This window comes from Alexandromys fortis, unplaced genomic scaffold, assembly GCF_014885135.2.
Source record: "Alexandromys fortis isolate MF-2015 unplaced genomic scaffold, M_Fortis_MF-2015_v1.1 scaffold_13, whole genome shotgun sequence".
Lineage (NCBI taxonomy): Eukaryota > Metazoa > Chordata > Mammalia > Rodentia > Cricetidae > Alexandromys > Alexandromys fortis.
Genome location: NW_026067908.1, coordinates 11,618,953 through 11,639,699, shown reverse-complemented (window position 1 = coordinate 11,639,699; position 20,747 = coordinate 11,618,953). Strand labels below are relative to the sequence as shown.

Below are 20,747 nucleotides of genomic sequence, written 5' to 3'. Positions count from 1 at the left end.
TTTTCAGGTTCTTTAAATGCCAAAAATTCACTTTCAGATATTGTTTCTTAAGCTAAACCAGTGCTCATTAGTTAAGCATGAATTTCTACCACTGTATATACATACATATTGCATGTCCTAGAGGTAAGTTCATGTGGTATAGACGGGGGTGGGGGGGCAGTCAGGGAAAGTAGAGGCTCAATGCTTTTAAAAGTCTAGCTTCTGGCTGGCTTGTTTGAATGCATTATAGTCTTTAATGATATACCACACTCAATTCTTACTGTTTCGTACTACTATAAGGGTGAAGGAAAGAGAAGGGGCTGTTATGGGTGCATATTCTCAGACTAACAGTAGGCTTTTTGGATACTTTTAAATATGCTATGCCTTCAAGATTCCTGTGCAACAGCCATTGTTCTAAGAGGTTCTTTCCCTATTGTTTCTGTGTCACTCAAACAGTTGATAGCAATGGACACAGCACGCAGTAGCTAGCCTCTGTCCTAGGGAATCAGTCCTGACTACTGTACTAGAGTCCATGGAAGAGGGACTTCCATTCATATATATATAATATATACTATATATATATTAGCTTATCCTTGCTCATTATCTTAATTCCATTCTTGCTTGCTTGTAATTCAGGATCTCTAACAGGCAGGCATCTCGGAATTAACAGTTTTTCAAATAAAGAATTTAGAGACCTCTGCGACATAGAGAATGTTAATACATACTGATTAATATAAATTACCAAGATGTATGTACCGGAAGCTTTTTTTCCATGATCACATTTGATCTTAACAGGCATTACATAAAGTAGATACTATTATGCTATTGTATAAGTAGGGCAACTTAGACCCCCCCCAGCAAAAAAAAAAAGCCAAGAAACAAAAAAGAAAGAAAGAAAGAAAGAAAGAAAGAAAGAAAGAAAGAAAGAAAGAAGAAAAACAGATGAACTATTACAGTCAACATCAAAGGCTTAATAATCTATGTAGATAAAATGTGAACAGATTTTCTGATTCTAAATAAAATCTTTGGACTTACTAGCTCATAAAGGTTTTACAAAGTATTCATACACAAAAAGTGGGAAGGATCAGCGAGTAGCCACTGGATCCACTTGACAGTCTATGCCTGGATAGCCAGAGATAGCCTGGCTTCTAGAAAGCTGGCAGTAACCAGAATTACAGTCAGTCACAAGCCAAGTGATGTACCGCAGCCCGGGGAGGAACATGTAAAATTCGGCCAGAGTAATAACCCTTCTCCACCCTCCGTGATCAAAGAGACAAATGTAAGAGGTATTGGCATGAGGCTCCATGGGACAGACATAGTTTTCATTGTTTCCAATGTTTGACATATTCCTTGCAAAATTTCCCAGTGTGGAGGTTTCTCCAGCACAGGACGTGGAATTTAGCCACAAATGGCTCACAGGCTCTTCTGGACCAAACCAGCAAGTAGGGCTGGCTCAAGTACTTGACTGGGTTGGGGGAAGGAAAAAGAAGCAACAAAACAAATCCTATCTCCCCCACCCCCACCCCCAAGGGATTGGGCTCTGAGTTGTTTGCTTTGGTTCTTACCAAGTGCCTTTCCTGAAAGAAGCACAAAGGACTTTGTAGACCTTCAAGAAATTTTCTAAATGTAAACAGTCAGTCTCTAAGACTTCTTTGAAAGGTCACCACCACATAAATATTGCATGTGCCTATAAAATCTAAAAGGAAGAGACACTCATAAGAAAGAATGAGGAAAGGCCTGAGATCAAGCAAACAATGAGAGTAAAACGGAAAGGCTTTTTGGAGCCAGGCGTGAAAAGGGATTGAGGGGTCGATGCCGGCCTGCCCTGGCCTTCCTCAGACTTTTCCTTGCCCTATTAAAAAGCCAGGGACCCCCAAGTTCCTTATTCATCCAGCCGCGTGTGTCTTTCAGGGTGGAAACTGTCTGTCTTCATCTTTCCTCACCAGAGGAACTTCTAACATTCCCCGTCAGTGTTTGGATTAAAGAGAGGCTTCCCGGGGAGATTAGAAACAACCCCTTTTCCCAGAAGACAATAAGCAGCCACAGCAGACAGACTGGCTGCAAGGTGGGCCTGGGCCCTGGAGCGCTAGGGTGGGATGCTGCAAGAAGAGGCTCTTGATGGGTCCCAGTTCATCAGAGTGGAGGCTTAGCAGAGGCGTGGGCGGACAGGAGGCGGACCTGTCTCCCTGTGGTACCCTCTTACGGCTCAGCACCTCTAAGAAGCCACGAGGCCTTCACCTGTTTCTCAGCTCTTCGGAAAGAGAAGTAGGCTATGTTTGCTGTCTGTTATCCTTTTTATTTTTTAAACAAAAGATTTCAAGCTACTTAATTTTTTAATGGGTTTCCCAGGGGTGCCCAAACTAAACAAGACTTTTCTGTATTGCACTGTGAATTTTACAGTTTAGGGGAGTTTTGCTTGTTTTCTTTCTTGGGGTGCTTTGGTTTGGTGGAGGACTATAGAAAACGAGGAACCTGGAAACAGACTTCCCTTCCCTCTGTCTCTTTTCCCTGCCTCCACTCCCCCAAACCCTCACAATGCTCAAAAACAGACCGTCCTGTCTCATGAGTGGAGAGACAGTCTGTGACATACATCCCTCAGCAGGGACAGAGGACATTGAGCCTTTGGCCTCCTCGCCTACCTGAGGGTTAGCTAGGCAGGTGAAGAGGCTGAGACATGGGGAAGTTTAATGATGACCCAAGAGAAGAAGAGCAGGCCTAGGCAGGTCACAGCCTAAGCCGCTCCAGGGTCAAACTCCTACAGTTCCCAACTGTTGGGAAGAGCTGCCCCGCCTTCTGACGCGGGTAGCTTCAGGCGACCTCACCCTCATAGCTTGCCTGCTGCTCTGTTTTTTTTTTTAAACATCTAAACTACACTTCTGTCTGTCTTTCCTCTTCCACTAAGGTGGTGGCCGAATATACTGAAGTGTGTCTGTGTGTGTGCATATATATGTGTGTGTGTGCACCCTTGTATATACATGTTTGTATACATCCCCGTCCCTTTTTCCAGGTCTCCCAAGCCCTGCTATGGTCTGGCTGCCCTCTTTTGAACACCTGTCCTTCCTGATGCCACGTCATTTCTGTCCTCAATCGCTTTCCCACTCAGGCTGGAAGATAGTTCAGCACTTAAGAACCCCAGCTGCTCATCCAGCAGAGCTGGCTTCAATTCCCAGCACCCATATGGCAGCTCAACCACCAGTAACTCCACTTCGCGCATCTGATGCCCGTTTTTGGCTTCCATGGGCACCAGGTGTGCCTGTGGTGCACAGACATACATGTAGACAAAAATACCTATACACTTAATGGATTTTTTTTGTATACTTGTCTATTTTTTAAGGAAAGCCTTTCCCACTGAATCTCCCAAAGCTCCTGAGTTCGCCATCCTATTTCTCGGCCTTCTGGGGTTCACGGATGGTGTGATTTAATGCAGTGGCCTTCTCCAGGGCCCCATCCTCTTAATGCCTCCGAAACACCTGAGAGTCCTAACCACCATCTTGAGATCCTTACCCACTGGCTTTCTTCCTGTCTCCTTTCATTTCCTTTGCTACTGATTCCTCACTTCGCTGGAGGGAAACATCTCTTTTCTATTTTCTCTGCCTCATTCCATTCTCTGGCAGGCCTGAGCTCCTCCAGGGTAAAATGACTCACCAACTGGGAAGGACCAATCTCACACTATAGAGTTCAGGCCGGCACCCCAGAGTCCCCACGGTCTAAGCCTAGCTGCCGTAGCCACATTTTGCTCCCAGCCTATTGCCAGGAGGTAGTCGTCTGATAGCCTTCAAAGAGCCAGGATTTGGAGGTAGAAAGATTGGATTACAGATCTTGGCTCCATTATCTACTGGCATGAGATCTTAAACAAATCATTTACTCAACACTTCTCCGAACCTTTATTTTCTCACCTGGGAAGGAAAGGTAAAAATAGTACTTAAGAAGAATGTGTTTGACGCTTTTGAAGGTAGTGTGTCTGGCACCTTGCAAGTCGAAATAGCTAGAAATTCCTATTTTGGTTCTGATGATAACTACAAAACCTTTCTGAAGCCAGCTGCTCTGACTAGGGCAGTGTGTGTTTGGAGGAGAACAACTGGACCCAGCAGCCCCCCAGCACATCTTGAAAGAGAAAGAGCAAGGGGATCAGCTGAGACGTAGACCTGACTCTTAGACGTCGACAGCTGTGGGATTGCAGGTGCCCATCCTGATGGCATAAATCCCTGCCTCACTTCCAGGATCAAGTGCATTAGGGTTTGAGAGGGCGTGACAGTGACAGCTGTGAGGCACCCACTCCCTTATCTCAGCTGGAGAGCCCCCGTTGCCATCCTGCTTCTGGGGAATGAGCCTCATCAACAGGGATCACCAGGGGACTGACTGACACACGTCATTACTGACGTGCGGCTGTAGGATCTCCACAGACCTTGCCGAACTTCCTGCGGAAGGAAATTTTCACTCGAATTTGGGGTGAAAAATAAGTAAAGCTTGAGATTAATATTCCCCCAAAGTCCCACAGTCAGCAGGAAACAAAGCCAAGCCTCTAACCAGGTCTCCATGGTTCGGGGTCCAAAGACTTCCTTTTAATCCACTGTCTTAATTTTCATCTTTGGTGAAACACATGAGCCCATAGGATCACAGAATAATTGATCTGTTACAAAATCAGAAACAGCAGGGGCTGGAAAGATGGCTTTGTAGGAGCATGTACCGCTCTTGCAGAAGATGGGAATTCATGACTTCCTTTAGCTCCAGTCCCCGGGATCAGACACCCTCTTCTGGACTACCCGGGCACCTGTACTCATATGTCTGAACTGAGCCTCTTCTAGCCAATTACTCTGTCATTTGAGCCTATCATGTGAGGAACACACACACATAGACATGGCCATTATATGCTCTTGATGTTTAGCACATGAGAAGGATTCAAATATGCAGCTGCTATAGGCTGAGATTACGGCATTAATGCCGGAGCTGTGTTTCTTCTCACACACAAGTCGGTATGTAAACTGGCTATTCCAGGTTATTAGTATCTACGTTATTATATGACTTGGTACATTCATATAGATTAGATTAGTTGTGTGGCGAATGCAACCAGCCTTTAAAATACATCCTAAGTAACAGGCTCTATATTGAAGCCAGAGCCGAGCTATATCAAGAACCTTGAATCTCACTAATACCTCAGGGCATATTAACGCAGTATAGTAGAGAACATACGCTGGAGCCTATCCATTGGTCAGTAGCTTATCCTTTTCTTTCACCTGGAGTTTCCAAAGCATCTCTTTAATCACCTTGTAGGGATCAGAACTGTTCAATCAGCTTCTTCAGTCACCCATGATGGCCTTTGCAAGTGAGGCAGGGGACCCCGTTTGCTGAGTGAATAATCTGGACATACATCTCCAGTTATATCAGTGACTTAGAAGTAAGGCCTCCAGACCAAGGTCTACCTACCTGGGGACTGCCGGACATGGGGCATCTCGGCCCTGCAGAATCAGAGATCTGCTCTAAGACATGTGTTGTCTAGGAAGATCTGATGTCTGCTTAATGGAGACGTGCTGGTTGGTACTTGAGAGTCAGAAAGGAGTCTGTCTCCAAGGCAGACCGAACTCAGGGAAAACTGGGATGCCAGAGGTTGCTGACCTGGCAATGCCCTTTGCCTACATTCCCTCTACCAAAACTACACCTCCCATGTTGGTAGTGCCAAGACCTGTCTCATCACTCTCGAATGGGCAAGCATAAATGCCAAGGATTGGAACCTCCTCTGCCCTTGAAAATGCCTGTGTTCAGGTACCATCTGCTTTTAAACAAAACACCCACAGAGTCACAGTTGACCTGGTCATCAAAAACATGGAAAGTGACTTTGCCTTAAGTGACAAGGATGGCAAGGGGTACAGAGGCAGTCAGGGTGAACTTGTGGATATGAACTTCAGCAGTCTTAGTAGCTGCTAGTGGAGCCTCCTTCCTGCTCTAGGGTCTCTTCCCCTCCCATGCCACACCGTAGCTCCTTCTTCCTATAAGAAGAGAAGAGTATTATTATTATTATTATTATTATTATTATCATTATTTATACAGTGTTCTGCCTGCATGTGTAACTGGAGAGTTGGATGCCATTTTGTAGCCAGAGACTGTTTGTTTGTTTTGAACTATATTAATTACAACACTGTTTAGCCTATTAGCTCAGACTTCTTATTGGCTAGCTCTTATATCTTAAAATAACCCGTTTCTATTATTCTATTATTTTTCTATTCTATTATTATTCTATTATTCTAACGAGTCTGTGGCTTACTGGGTTAAGTTCCAGTGACCATCTCCTTCAGCAGCTACCTGGCATCTCCCTGACTCCACCTACTCTATCTCTGTTCTTATTTTCTGCCTGGCTTTACTCTGCCAAGCCATTGGCCAAAACAGCTTTATTCATCAACTAATAACGACAACACATATACAGAAGGACATCCCACATCATTCATGTATGCCTTCAGGCCAGAAGAGGGCACCAGATTTCATTACAGATGGCTGTGAGCCACCATGTGGTTGCTGGGAATTGAACTCAGAACCTCCAGAAGAGCAGCCAGTGCTCATAACCTTTGAGCTGCCTCCCCAGTCCAGAAGAGGAAAGTCTTAAAAGGAGCTTTGCACTGTAAATGAGGAGGGCCATACAGATTCTCACCTTACTTCCTAGGATAATCAATGTAAAAGGAGCGAGAGATAGCGAGCCTACTACCAGCTCACTTGCCCAAGGCATCTTTTCGATTATATTCTCACCTGAGGTGAAACTTCCCCAAGGTAAAAAGATGGCTCTTTAGATGGCTCTTGTTACCCATCTGTGCCCACCTCTGTACTAAAAACGGTTTTTAAAACCCTGTCAATGGCTTATCCCTTCCATAGGACACATTAAGAGATCCCTCGATCCCAAGGCCACCGTCAAGATCTTGGCCTCGGGGGTCTGTGTCTTGGTCAGACCTAGAACCATGCATACTGGACTCGACCTTACATGTTCTTTCCCTTCTGCAGAGCGCTCATTCCCACTCCAGCCCAGGGGCTCTGCAGACATGACTGGGGGAAGAAACCTTATCCGACCCTGGCCAACCCATTGACTTCTGCATCGACTTCTCCCCCCTCCCCCATCAAAAATGATACAATTTTTAAAGCCGAACTGAGGCAGATGTATGTTTACTTTGAGAAGTAAAAATGTTAACATTTAAACTGAAAGCCTGCTTCGGTTTTAAGGTTCTTAATTGCCTTAGAGCATATAATAAACGCAGCCCATCTTGTCATTCAACTAATGGAGGAGTGATGGAGAGATGGGGGCCGGGACCCTGCTCTTCCCAGGGTGCCTTTGTACTTAGTTTACTTTGGCACCGTGCCTCGTGTGTATTTTACACTTCTTTACATTTTGTACATCCCTGTATGACAAATACTTGTCAAACAAAAACTAAACAGATTTATAACCCCTTAACTTGAAATGAACCAACATTGAACTGCCAAAACTTTATGACTTCATTTTCGTTCATAGTGCTCCACTGCATTGGTTCAAACAGACAAACCCCACTTGAGGTCAAGCAGAGGTCATTTCACTTTCATTACTAAAATATAATTTACAATATGCCAGACCTAAACAAGTTTAGCCTAAAGGGTTTGTATAATGTAAACCATCTGTTCCTTAACAATACAGCTAATTTCCTGCCATCTCCGAGCAGTCTGCTGACGGCTTCTTTTTAAGGGGTTTTATGATTTTTTAACTAGTTAAGGATTTATGTAAAATTCGAAAATGAGTCTGTAGTTAAGACTCATTTGTACCAAGTAACTTGAGCAGTTTCTTAAATGCAAATCGCTGTGTAAATGGCTCCCCTGAAACTAAACTTGGAGTCCGTGTTTCTGGGCGTTTTCTAGACCGGCCGCTGCAGGTGCTCACGAGAGTTTCTGAACTGTGCCATTTGGGTGTTTTCCCTACTCGTTCCCACAACCAACGCTCAAATTTGGTTTTTGGGTGACTCTTGCCAACCTTGCCCTCCTTAGAGAAGTCAAAGAAGACATGTGTAGCTGCGTGCTCTCAAACTTACCAGTGCTGATGAGCTATGACAAGATGCAGTTGGGTCAAAATGGAGCCTTTCGTATGCACGAATAAAAAGAGAGAACCGTTTATAACATTCTAGGATACGCCACCATCATTCCCTTCTTCTGACTCGGGCAAGTCGCAGAGCCCTGCTCAGCCTCCAGAGCCATTGTTGGGCCTGGCCTTGCTGGCCAGAGCCTTGGTATAAGCTTTCCTGGACCTTCTCTACTCTTTCCTCTCCTCCTTCTCCAGCAGCAAAAGGAGTTCTTGGAAAGGCAAATGTAAGAGAAGAAATTTGCTTACCTCAGTGGAAGGAAGGGCAGTTCCAAAGACTGGGGGCATTGGCCACGCCCTTGCCAAATTCCCGGTCACCCCTTCTCACCCTGGAAATTTGGCCTGCTCTTGTCTCTTTCCCAACTGATCTCTGCCTCCAACCATGCATCCCAGGAAGAGGAGCAGTCTGCCTCTGCTCAGCTTCTCCCCTGCCCTCAGGATCCAGATGAATTCTATACCAACTTGAAAAACACTTGTTAAAAAACTAAACAACTAAACAACTATACCAAACCAAAGAAAGTCTTAGAAAAGAAACTTAAGACACATCTTTTAAAAAAAAAAAAAAAAAGGGAATTGAAAGGACCTCTAGAACTAATTGAGGTCTGTTTGCAGATCTAAATCACTGACAAAATTTATTCTCCTTCGGGATGGCTGCAGAGTGGTGAAGAAATTCAAGATTATTAGCTACACATTGGAGCTTGCTTACAGGCCTGTGTTGCCAGTTAAAGTTTGTTGTTTGCTGCTCAGGCATTAATTAGTCTTAGAAAACAGCAGATCCAAGATGTCAACCCAGATTTGCTTGCACTCAAAACTCAGTGATTTGAACCCCACCTTTATACCAAGGGTTAACTCCCAGCGGTGCAGGAGAGCACCCAGTCCTTAAGTCCTTGCTCTCAGTCTGACAGGAGATTGGTTTATTTCCTGCTTCTCATTATCCCAGGTTATCTCTAGTTTAGTGCTCAGTCCCTTACCCTTCCCTAGCATCAAGACCTGGAACTCCTGCTCAGGTTAAAAAAAATATAAAAAATAAAAAATAAAGCAATGAACACCATACTGTTTAAGAGGCCACGGCTTCCACTGGGTTCCTTCCAGTTACTTGATTATCATCAGCTGTCATGGGAATCCTTACCTCAACATCACGCAGAAAGGATTTATCTCGCGTTACTCTTCCCAGAAATAGTAAGATCATCCCATGCTTTGAGAAAACCAGTCAGCCTACCTGATGGAGAACCACTGATCTGGACCTTGTGAGAAAAATAGTAGGTAAACCTATAATGGCAGAAAAGAAATTCCTGATTAGTCAGGATGAAAGACTAATGTATGATTTTTAATTTAATTACTCTGTTAATTTATGTTTTCAATCTAATCCTGAAATTTTTAGTGTATAAGATAGCTGAGTTGAAAAATCTTTGCCTCCTCTCCTTCTCTCTCTAACTCCCACTTCTATTAGTAGCCATTACTGCTCTGAGATTCCTTTTGTCAGCTCTCTCAATTTTCTTATGCATATACAAAGACATAGGAACAGGGTCTTTCTATTTCTCCACTTTTATGCAAAGGTTATGTATGACATTAGCTGCTCTGCTTTTTATGAACTAAAAGCATTATGATTTTAGAAACCATTCCATGTCTGCACATAGAAAGTTTCCTTATTTTCCACAGCTTTATAATATTCTGTTTAGGTGCCACACACACTTTTATGCCTAGGAATTAAACCCGGGTCACTGCGCATGAAGGCACTTTTAACCCTTGAATGGTAGACCCAGCTCTTGTGGAAACTGGGTTTGGCCCATGCTTGCTGCAAACTCCTAATATTTCTACCTGTGTTTTCTGAATTGCAGAAATTGTGTTTTCTGAATTGCAGAAATTCAGAATTTAGAATTGCAGGTATACCCTTGCTGAGTGCTAGAATTGCAGCCATGCATTTGCTGAGTGCTAGGATTGTAGGCATATGCTACCATGCTTGCTCTACCTTTTTTTCCCTCCATTTTCTGTCTACTTGTTTGTTTTCTCTTCGGGGACTTATTCTGTTTTTAAGATAGGGCCCCACCAGGTAGCCTAAGATAGCCTCCATCTTCCTTCCTCAGATTCCACAGTGCTAGGATTACATGCACCTGCTACCACACCCAACTTCTTTAACAGTTATTAGGATCAGTCTCCTCTAGGGAGATACTTGAGTATTTTAAGTACTATAATGGATAGAACCGCAATAGCAAACCTCAGTCTACAGGGAATCACACGTACCTTTACCATTGCCTTCAGCACAAGTATCCCACCTGGACACACCTTTGGTATGTCCCATCTCTCCTTTCAATGCCAAGATGTCCAGTTTTAAGAAAGGTTTTAACCCACACTTTCCCTTTCTTGCAGAGCAAGGCTAAGGAGTTGCCTCTTTCTGCTGTACGTTTTATGGAAGAACTGGGTGAATGTACATTTGGAAAAATCTATAAGGGCCATCTCTACCTCCCAGGCATGGACCATGCACAGTTGGTGGCTATCAAGACCTTGAAGGACTATAACAACCCCCAGCAGTGGACAGAATTCCAACAGGAAGCCTCTCTCATGGCAGAACTACACCATCCCAATATCGTATGCCTCCTCGGCGCTGTCACCCAGGAACAGCCTGTGTGTATGCTCTTTGAATACATGAACCAGGGAGATCTCCACGAGTTCCTCATCATGCGATCCCCACATTCCGATGTCGGCTGTAGCAGCGACGAGGATGGGACGGTAAAATCCAGCCTGGACCATGGAGATTTCTTGCACATCGCGATTCAGATTGCAGCAGGCATGGAATACCTGTCTAGTCACTTCTTCGTGCACAAGGACCTGGCGGCTCGCAATATTTTAATCGGAGAGCAGCTGCATGTAAAGATTTCAGACCTTGGGCTTTCCAGAGAAATTTACTCTGCTGATTACTACAGGGTACAGAGTAAGTCTTCGCTGCCCATTCGCTGGATGCCTCCCGAGGCCATCATGTATGGAAAATTCTCCTCTGATTCCGATATCTGGTCTTTCGGGGTTGTGTTGTGGGAGATTTTCAGTTTTGGACTCCAGCCATACTATGGGTTCAGCAATCAGGAAGTGATCGAGATGGTGCGGAAGCGCCAGCTGTTACCATGCTCTGAAGATTGCCCGCCGCGAATGTATAGCCTCATGACCGAGTGCTGGAATGAGATTCCTTCCCGGAGACCGCGCTTTAAAGATATCCACGTCCGGCTTCGATCCTGGGAGGGCCTCTCAAGTCACACCAGCTCTACCACTCCCTCGGGTGGAAACGCCACCACGCAGACCACCTCCCTCAGTGCCAGCCCTGTGAGTAACCTCAGCAACCCCCGATTTCCCAATTACATGTTCCCGGGCCAGGGAATTACACCACAGGGCCAGATCGCTGGTTTCATTGGACCAGCAATACCTCAGAACCAGCGCTTCATCCCCATCAATGGATACCCAATACCTCCAGGATATGCCGCCTTTCCGGCGGCCCACTACCAGCCTGCAGGGCCTCCCAGGGTGATTCAGCACTGCCCGCCTCCCAAGAGTCGGTCCCCAAGCAGCGCCAGTGGCTCGACGAGCACTGGCCATGTGGCCAGCTTGCCCTCATCAGGATCCAATCAGGAAGCAAACGTTCCATTGCTACCACACATGTCGATTCCAAATCACCCCGGTGGAATGGGTATCACTGTTTTTGGAAACAAATCTCAAAAACCCTACAAAATAGACTCAAAGCAACCATCTTTGCTGGGAGACTCCAATATTCATGGGCACACCGAATCTATGATTTCTGCGGAAGTATGAAATGTGTGCCTTTTGTACATACTCTATACCAGACAAACTGAAACGTGGCAGAAAAGATTTATATTCAAATGTTTTTATTGAAGGTTCTCGCTTAGCAGACATTGCAATGGGTGTCTTCTGTGAAGTTTAACTCTGTCTTACTGGAAAGGCAACCAGCCAGGAACAATAATGCATTGTGGGATTGACACTCCACCCAGGTGTGTGTTGTGGTGTTGGGAAAGGACCGATTCAAGTACTGAAAACCAGTGAAGAGAAACAGAACGTTGTAATTACTTAGTAAACCAAAAAAAGGAAGTCAGATGGTGCTCTGTGTAATTGCCGTTGGTCACCATGGCTGATCTACCCCCCAAATGTATATACTGTAGCATTTGTCTACCTGCTGTCTCTACTTCAAGACAGATGTTCAGGAACTATTCTGACTCACCTTAGACTCTAAGCGTGTTTGAATGGAAGTGGTGTTTAGCACCACAGAGGGAACTTGAGGCCACGTCTGAAATCTCGGATGGAAATGAGCCATACAGACTTGTCATGTCCACAGAAGTCCTCTCAGTAATCGGGTTTCTCTGGGATGTTGTAGGGTGGTGATGTGAACCTCCTCTTCTCATCATGAAGGCCTTTTCCAGTCCCTTTTCCACAACATGTTTACACAGGTCCTAAAGAAGGTAGATGCAGATACTGGAAATGGCTGTAGATTACAATTGGGGTCATTGCTTTAGGGATGGGGCGCCCAAGGAGACACAGTCAGGAAAATGGTCCCCAGCGTGGATCAGTGTCCACGGAGGAGGACCGAGGGTTGTTTCACTGTTCCTTTGGTGAGCTCCTCTCTTTAGGAGCTTCCCTGGACCACTCATGCTGCAAACGGGTGATGCTAGAGGCAAGCACACCCACACCCATGCCTTGCCTGCAGCCTGTTTACAAGTTGGCCAAGGTCTTGGGAGTGTTTACTGTCAAAAGACTGTGAGCAAGAGGAAACCCTGTGATGATGCCAGTAGCGAGCAAATTTAAATTCTCATTTTTCTTGTTTTTTTTTTTCCTGGAGATGTTCACCAATTATATTCTAGCACCAAGAAGTGTAACAGTTTATTCATAGAACTAGCTGGAATCCAAAGACAATACATCCTATTTTGAAAAACATTATAGGATGTCTAAAAACCATACTGAATGATCTCAAAGACTACAAGACCCCGAATTCCTTAACTTGGCAAACAAGCCGTTTGATCCTTCTTGCCTTTCTTAGGGGATGACATCAATTGTGCCCATCCTGGCATTGAGTTGCCAACCACATTTTACCAAGTTCAGAATTCTGTGGGATTCAAGTTCTGCATAGAAAGGAATTTTAAATTTGATTTTTCTCTTGTTAAAAAAAAAAAACAACTCCTTTATTCTAAGAAAAATGTCAGCAAATCTTGCTTTTATTTTAAAGCTATAGAGACTTACAGACGTATAAGATGCAAAATAAATCCTGGAAATATTTCATGAGAGAAAGAAATACTTCTTGAGGGGAATATAAGAAAGTTAGGAAGACCTTGATGTTTCTGCCTTTAAAGGTAGAATTTGCATAGGAAATCTGTCTACCAAAATGTGCCTAGTTTTCCCATACAAACATGAACTTAAAGGTACTGTGAACTCAAAAGAGTTGGCTATATTCAGATTTACCAGGCAATAAATTAAGAACTGTTTTGTGGCATGAATAAGCTGAATCTATGTAACATTTCTTGAAGTTGAGTAGAGGAGGAGATTTGTATCCTTTTGTTGCTATGCAACTGTTTAGCGATGACGCTTCAAACCACAATTTTGTATATGATATGACAATCAATCGTTTTCCAAGAATATTTATTTTGAGTAAACACAGTCCCAGTGAATCTGTGTTTTCAAGGAGTCCCTGGGGGGGGGGGGGCTAGCATTCCATGAGCCAGTGAGATACCTTCTCTGGAAAGTCATTATTATGGTTAAAAAAATAAATTCAACTTAGTTTTTTATAAAGAACTATAACATTTATTTTTAAGCCTTTTATAATAACTGAAGCCATGAAGGTGAGCAAGCTAAATTTCAAAACCACTTGTTAGAATTATGAAAACAGGGCTGAGGTGCTGCGGCACGCAGCCTCTTTTGTATTAAATGGTACTTTTTTCACAAGCTGAAAAATCTTTCACTTTGTTGACCATATTTTGTAAGCTAACTTTATTTTCAGGTGTTTTTTTTTTTAAAAAATAATTTCTCTGCACAAAACTGTCTATGGTTTGTATCACAGAAGTGAAAATATATCTGCATTTTTATATCTGGTCTGTTTCCTTCTTTCTTTTGCTTGTGTTTAACTCAATGTAGATTTTCTTCAAGTATACAACGGCAATGTTCAGATAGCTCACACTGCCGTCTCTCCCCTTATCCTCACTGCATGCGTTTAATCACTGTATTGATGTTTGATTTGTTCTTATGGGCATTCCAGATAGGGAAGCATCTTTTGTAATGATCAAAAGACTATTTTATATTGAGGATATACGCCTATGTATTTCACCACCGGAGATGATATTAAACACTGATCATTTTATGCTGCTGTTTATTAAAATGTTTACTATGAAAGATGTCCTGAATATTGCTGTCATAGGAGACTCTGGAAGTCGTCACGTTGTTTCCAATGACTGACGTTCCTTAGAAGGCGGGATCACAATTCTTATTTTTGTCTTATTTCAATTAAATGACATTTAAGTATATTTCAAAAATAGACGCGCCGGGCTGGGAATATCACTCAGGTGATGCAGCACTTGCCTGGTATGTGTGACACCCTAGGTTCAAGCCCCAGCGCTACAGACGAGGCCAGGTGTGGGCATGGGTTTGTTAGTGACCATGGGTGGAAAGCAGAATCCTGATGAGATCATAACCAAGTATAATCTGCCTGTAGATGGCAAGCTTTGAACTTTGACATATTCATAATGGAATGTAAAAAATTAGAAGTAGGATTGAAGTTGGGTTATTTTCTGCTTCCATGTTTCCATGAGTTTAGCAGAACTCACACTGTAGGACTCTAAAGATTAGTCCGTGCATATCTTTTATCACATCCAACTTGGATTGCAACCATTTGGTAACATGAGAGAGATGCAGTCATTTAATTGACACAATATCACCATAACCCGATTTGCCCAAAAGAAAAAAAACTCCCATCCAACAATTAATACATGCCGTCAAGGAAAATGAGTATCGTTATGAAAGTTCAAAGGACCTGTTCACCTCTGCTGTTAACACAGAAGAAAGCACAAGAAAACCTTCAGGGCCTTCTCCATCTGTCTTTAACGACAGCTGTTGTCACCACCTCAACCACCAAACTTAATAAAGCAACCATAGCCAGCACAGTGAGGTCGCGTAGGTTTCACCTCACACTTGAATGCCTGGACCTTCCCTTCATTCCTGCTTCCTTTTCCTGTCTCTCCAGGCTCCTTGCCCCCATCCCCTCAACCCCACATCCCTTGATTCCCCTAGTTCCCTAACCACCAACACCTGCAGGCTCCTGACACCACGATCTCGCATCGCCGGTAATGAGGCACAAATGTTCACTAAACAAGACTTCTGCTCTGGGCATGCCTTCAAAGATGGTTACCTATTTTAGCATTTCTTCCAGAGCCGGCTTCCAAGAGTACCCAGGGACTTGTCAGCAATGTGAATTATCAAGTCCTTTCTTGACTCAAGTACTAAACCTACATTTCTATGGGTAGAACACAGCAATTTGTGTTTTAAGAATCTTCTACGTGATTCTGACAGGCACTGAAGATCAAGAGCTACTGAATTGACAGGGGTGGGTAGGGATGGGTAGCCTTTGCACCTTCAGTAATGTAGCAGTACACAAGTCCTAATGACAGTAATGTAACAGTGCACAATGACTAATAACATGTCGATCATTCCTCCGAAGGAAAACCTAGCCACACAAAACCACAGTGCTGAAGTTAAGCCATTTGTTAATCAGTTGTATTTTCTGGGGCTAGGGTTATAGTTCAGCTGGTGAAGTGCCCTCCTAGAATCTGTAAAGTTAGGGGTAAGATCACCAACAACCCGTCCCCAAAAGGATTTTTCACTTAGATCGAAAATGAATAATGTAGGGGCGGGGTGGGGGAAGTTGGCTCAGCAAGTCTTGGCCCTTGTCCTACAAGCCTGGCAACCCGAGTGACCCCTGGGACCAGTGCAAAGGTGGAGGAAGAGAACAGGCTCGACAGAGCTGCTTTCACCGTCACCACGTGTGTGCCATGGCATGCGCACCCCTTCACAGTAATAGAAATAAATGTATTTTTAAAAGAAAAAACACAGCACAGGCTGAGGTCAGTGGCTGAGGGCATTCCAAAAACTCCAGGAGGCTTTGCATGTTCCCCTGCTCCCTCCTAAGGCAATCCTCACCTTGTTGGATCCTGGCTAAATGCTTTTACTTTCATACGGGCAAGCTCAAAGAAGCTATTTTCTTAGTACATTTTTTTTTTAATTTCTAAACTGATGGTTGGAAAAAAAAAAAAAACACTCCCTCTGTGCTTCACCTTATGAAGAAAAAAAAGGATCCCTAAACTCCAGCAATCTTGTCTGAAGGGTAAGGCCAGCTCCTAGTTCACATCATACTGGAAGCCATGCAGAGGCCCCTCCCTCCTCTGTGCTTCCTGTGACAGTTGGCAGAAATGGTCACCTGCAGCTTGGTTCCCAAATCAGCTGCAGTCCATCTGGGCCTGGCAGCCTAGGAACTGTCCTCTGTGCAAGCCTAGCTCTCCAGGGAGCTATGGGGCTTAAAGACTGGGGAAAGACAGCAAGAGGGGTCCAGAATGGTGGCAGGGTGAAGTTCACACTCTTCTTAATTTATAGAGCATCCATTTCAGTCTTTAGCTCAAATGTTAAAGAGGAAATACCAAATGAGAGGAGGAAAAGGAGCGAGGAAGCGCACACAAGGGGGTTTGCAGCCCGTCAGAATCACACCTGAAGTTTCTTACCATAAACACCAAGATCCTGGGTCACAGAAACCTCAGGAGAGTGAGCCTTACAAACCATCAAAGTGTTCAAGGTCAAGGAAATCCTCTGGGAAATTAGTATGAGGAGGTTTAAAACCATGGAGATGTAAAGGAAGACAGACTGATGACATATTTATGACAAGCCAAGTTCTAATCACCTAAGAGTTTGCTTGTTCACAAATAAGTACCTTAACTCTGGCTGATAGGGGAGGGGGAGCTCCAGTCCCTTCCCTAAGTGACTTTGGGAATGAACGTCAGCTAGGGAGGAAAACCCTGCCTGAGGGTTAGAGAGAACATTGTCTAGGACTTTGTAAAAGACAGTATCACAGAAATGAAAACTCAAGGAATGTTTAACATGAAGAAAAGGAGCCCGTGTGTCAGTTCTCATTGACCTGTACTCCTGATTGTAAATGTAGACATTACAGACTAGCTACACAAAGCCATAGATTGGAGCTCAAATTCTTCTGGCTTTAGAGGCAGAGTGGAATCAGAAACAGGTGTCAGCCACATCTGTCGGCAGAGGTGGGTGTGCTGTGGCTTCCCTGTGTGGCATCTCTGAATGACAGCCTGTTTCTCAGCATAGAGAAAACAAGAGTCCTAAGACATGGTCATTCATCCGATCTTAGCTCAGACATGCTGCTTGTTAATTCGAGTTCTGAGGCCAAATATGACTGTAAGGCATGTATCAATTCCCTCCGGTTTACTGGCAATGAGGGCACATGGTCATAAGAAAGGCTCTAGAACATAATGTTAATCACTCCTTTTTTTTTTACATTTTTAATGGATTTTTATTGAGGTCTACATTTTTCTCTGCTCCCCTCCCTGCCTTTTCCCTACCCCCTTCAACCTTCCCCCAAGGTCCCCATGCTCCCAATTTACTCAGGAGATCTTGTCTTTTTCTACTTCCCATGTAGATTAGATCTATGTAAGTCTCTTTTAGGGTCCTCATTGTCTAAGCTCTCTGGGATTGTGGTTTTTGTAGGCTGGTTTTCTTTGCTTTATGTTTAAAAACCACCTATAAGTGAGTAGATGTGATAATTGTCTTTCTGTGTGTAGTATCTGTTCTTATCAGTTAATCACTCTTAAAACAGTTAGTATACAAAATAATGGGTGTCATTATGACATTTTCAAAAATACGTCTTTGTACTCTGCTCACAACCATCCTTCCCTTGTTGGCCCTTTCTCACTTCCCATTAGTCCCCTTCTTTCCCCAAAATAGCTCCCCTTCTGATTGTAGTCATATGGCAACTTGTTGTGGAATAATATTTTTGTACAATGTGAAAATATGTCACTCAGATTAGTTTAATAAAGAGCTGAACAGCCAACAGCTAGGCAGGATTTGGGGGGGGCAGAAAACATTCTGGGAAGAAGAAGGCAGAGGTGCCAAGAGATGCAGAGCAAGCAGGATGAACAATATGGAGATGAGGTAATAAAGCCACGAGGCAGAAAGTAAATTAATAGAAATGGGTTAATTTAAGTTCCAAGAGATAGTTAGAAACAAACCTTAGCTATCAGCCAAGCTTTCATAATTAACAATAAGTCTCCATGTGGTTATTTGGGAGCTGGCAGATGAGACAGAGAAAGACTCACTGCAGTAGTTGATAGATGGTAAATGATGGATATATAGATAGAGGATGGATAAATGATAGATAGATAGATAGATAGATAGATAGATAGATAGATAGATAGATGATAGATTCTACATATGAGAGGAAGCATGTAGTATTTGTTATCCTTTCCGTACATTTCCCTTTCATATCCCCCTTCTATTCCTTCTATTTTAAAGTCATATAATTATATATTTCAATCTAAATTCTTCATGTAAAAGAAAGCTTGATATTTGTCTTTCTAGGTCTTTGTTTCACTTAATATGATGTTAAATCCATTTCCCACAAGGACATAATTTCCTTTTTTAACGGGTAAATAAAACCCCATGGTCTCTGCATACCATATTTTTTATACATTTCCTGTTGTGGGCATCTGGTCTGGCTCCTTATTTTAGGAATTATGAAGCATGTAGCAATGAGCATGGCTATGTAAACACCTCTGTGGTGTGTTGATAGAGATTCCTTTGGAGATAGAACCAGGAATGCTACAGCTGGACATACAGTAGCTCGATTTTATATTTCTATGATATATAACTTCCATAGTAACTTCCATAAAAGAGGTGCTAGTCTGCCTTCACAGCAGCAGAGTCTGAATCATCCTCTTCCCCATATCCTCACAGCGTGGGTCTGCTTGATGATGGCCACTCTCATTGAGGGGAGATGGGATCTGCAAGTAGTTTTCATTTCCATTTTCCTGATGGCTGAGGAAGCTAAACACTTTTCTCGTGTATCTCCTGACTATTATTTCTCTATCTTCTTCTATGCCTTCTTCTAACTATCCAATTTATTTTCATTTATTGATTGAGTTATTGGCCTTTTAGTGTTTACTGTTTGGAGTTTTAATATAGTTAAGAAATTAATCCCCTGTAAGATGTCCAGATAAGCATAGCTAACAAATATTTTCTTCCATTACAGAGGTTCTCTCTTCCCTCTGGTGAATATTTCCTTTGTTATACAAAAGGTTTTTAATGTCACGAAGTCCCATTTGTCAATTCTTGTCATTATTTCTTGAGCCGTCTGAATCCTTCCAGAAAGTTCTTGCCTGTGCTTATATCCTTTAAAAAATTTTTTATTATATATAATGCTAATTGTTGGGATATTTTCAAGACTTATCATTTAGTATTGGACAGCCCCTGGGGAAGCCTATTTCTCCCACTCTCACTTTTCCTTAGTTGTCTGTAGTTCTTTGTGTAGATTGAGGTCTCATATGCTTTCCTTCATCCACTTTAGCATGTCTTGTTGTTCTTGATCACCATGTCGGCAATCATATTGGTAAGATTCTATGAGTGTAGCATCTGACATTCCTCGGATACACAATCTCATAGCAAACTCCCTGATTTTCTGGTTCTTAAATCTTTTGCTCCCTAAGGTTCTCTAAGCTTTATGTGTGGGGGTTGTTTTGCAGACATATCTACTAAGACTGGGCTCCACAACTCTGGGTTTTGATTGGTTGTGCTTTTCAATAGTAGTTTGTTCCAAAGAAAAGTTTCCTTGATGAGGGGTGAAGCCTGCACTTACCTGTGGCTATAAGGATAACTATTTAGAATGTACTTAAGGATGGTGATGCTTTAGTAGTATGGCAGGTGTAGGTTCTTTTCGAAGAGCCACTACTGTAGTGATATTTTGTTTGGGATCTAACAAATAAAGATTGCCTGAAGATCAGATTGCAGAGTTAAGATACCAGTTAGCCACAGAAGTCAGGCAGTGGTGGCACAGGCCTTCAATCCCAGCATTCTGGAGACAGAAGCAGATGGATCTCTGTTAGTCAAGGCTATACAAAGTTGAATCTGTCTAAAAGAGAAGCAGAGCTCACACAAAGGTGATCCCAACACTTGGGATCACATGCTTTTAATCCCAGCACTAGGGAAGTGGAGACAGGAGTAATATGGCTGGGTAGAGAGAGGAATATAACGTGGGAGGAAACAGACGTGCAGATGCAGTCTGAGGATTCAGTCTGAAGTTTCATAGAGACAGCAGTCAGTCTGAGGATTTAGAGAGACAGAAGCGCCCCTTCAGTCTGAGCATAGGGAGAAGTAAGAGTTCTTTAGTGGTTGACCAATCTGCTTCTCTGATCTTTCAATGTTGTATCTGACTCTGGGTTTTTATTAGAATTTGTGCTACACACAGCTTCACTGGTCCGGGGTATTTGCCTAGGTTTCCATTACTAGACGTGATTCTCCACTTGTTGAGCAGGTCTTATTTAGAGAGCAATTGGTTACTGCCAAGGTAAGTGTGCCACTACTGCACCCTCAGGGGTATGGTGCCCTGATGATTGTTGTTCTGGTTCATGGACATCCTAGCAGGGCAGGACTG

The 20,747-nt window shown here is 43.3% G+C and overlaps 1 protein-coding gene across 2 annotated transcripts in view; it reads left to right on the top strand.

Annotated features, from left to right (window-relative positions):
- Ror1 (receptor tyrosine kinase like orphan receptor 1) overlaps window positions 1-14,383 on the top strand; it is a 342,771-nt gene extending 328,388 nt beyond the window's left edge. For both annotated transcript variants that reach the window (XM_050136345.1, XM_050136346.1), the window contains exon 9: window positions 10,427-14,383. In XM_050136345.1, coding sequence (XP_049992302.1) covers window positions 10,427-11,854 — 1,428 coding nt within the window. In that variant the 3' untranslated portion in view covers window positions 11,855-14,383. The remainder of the gene's footprint in view (window positions 1-10,426) is intronic.
- The last annotated feature ends 6,364 nt before the right edge of the window (window positions 14,384-20,747 follow it).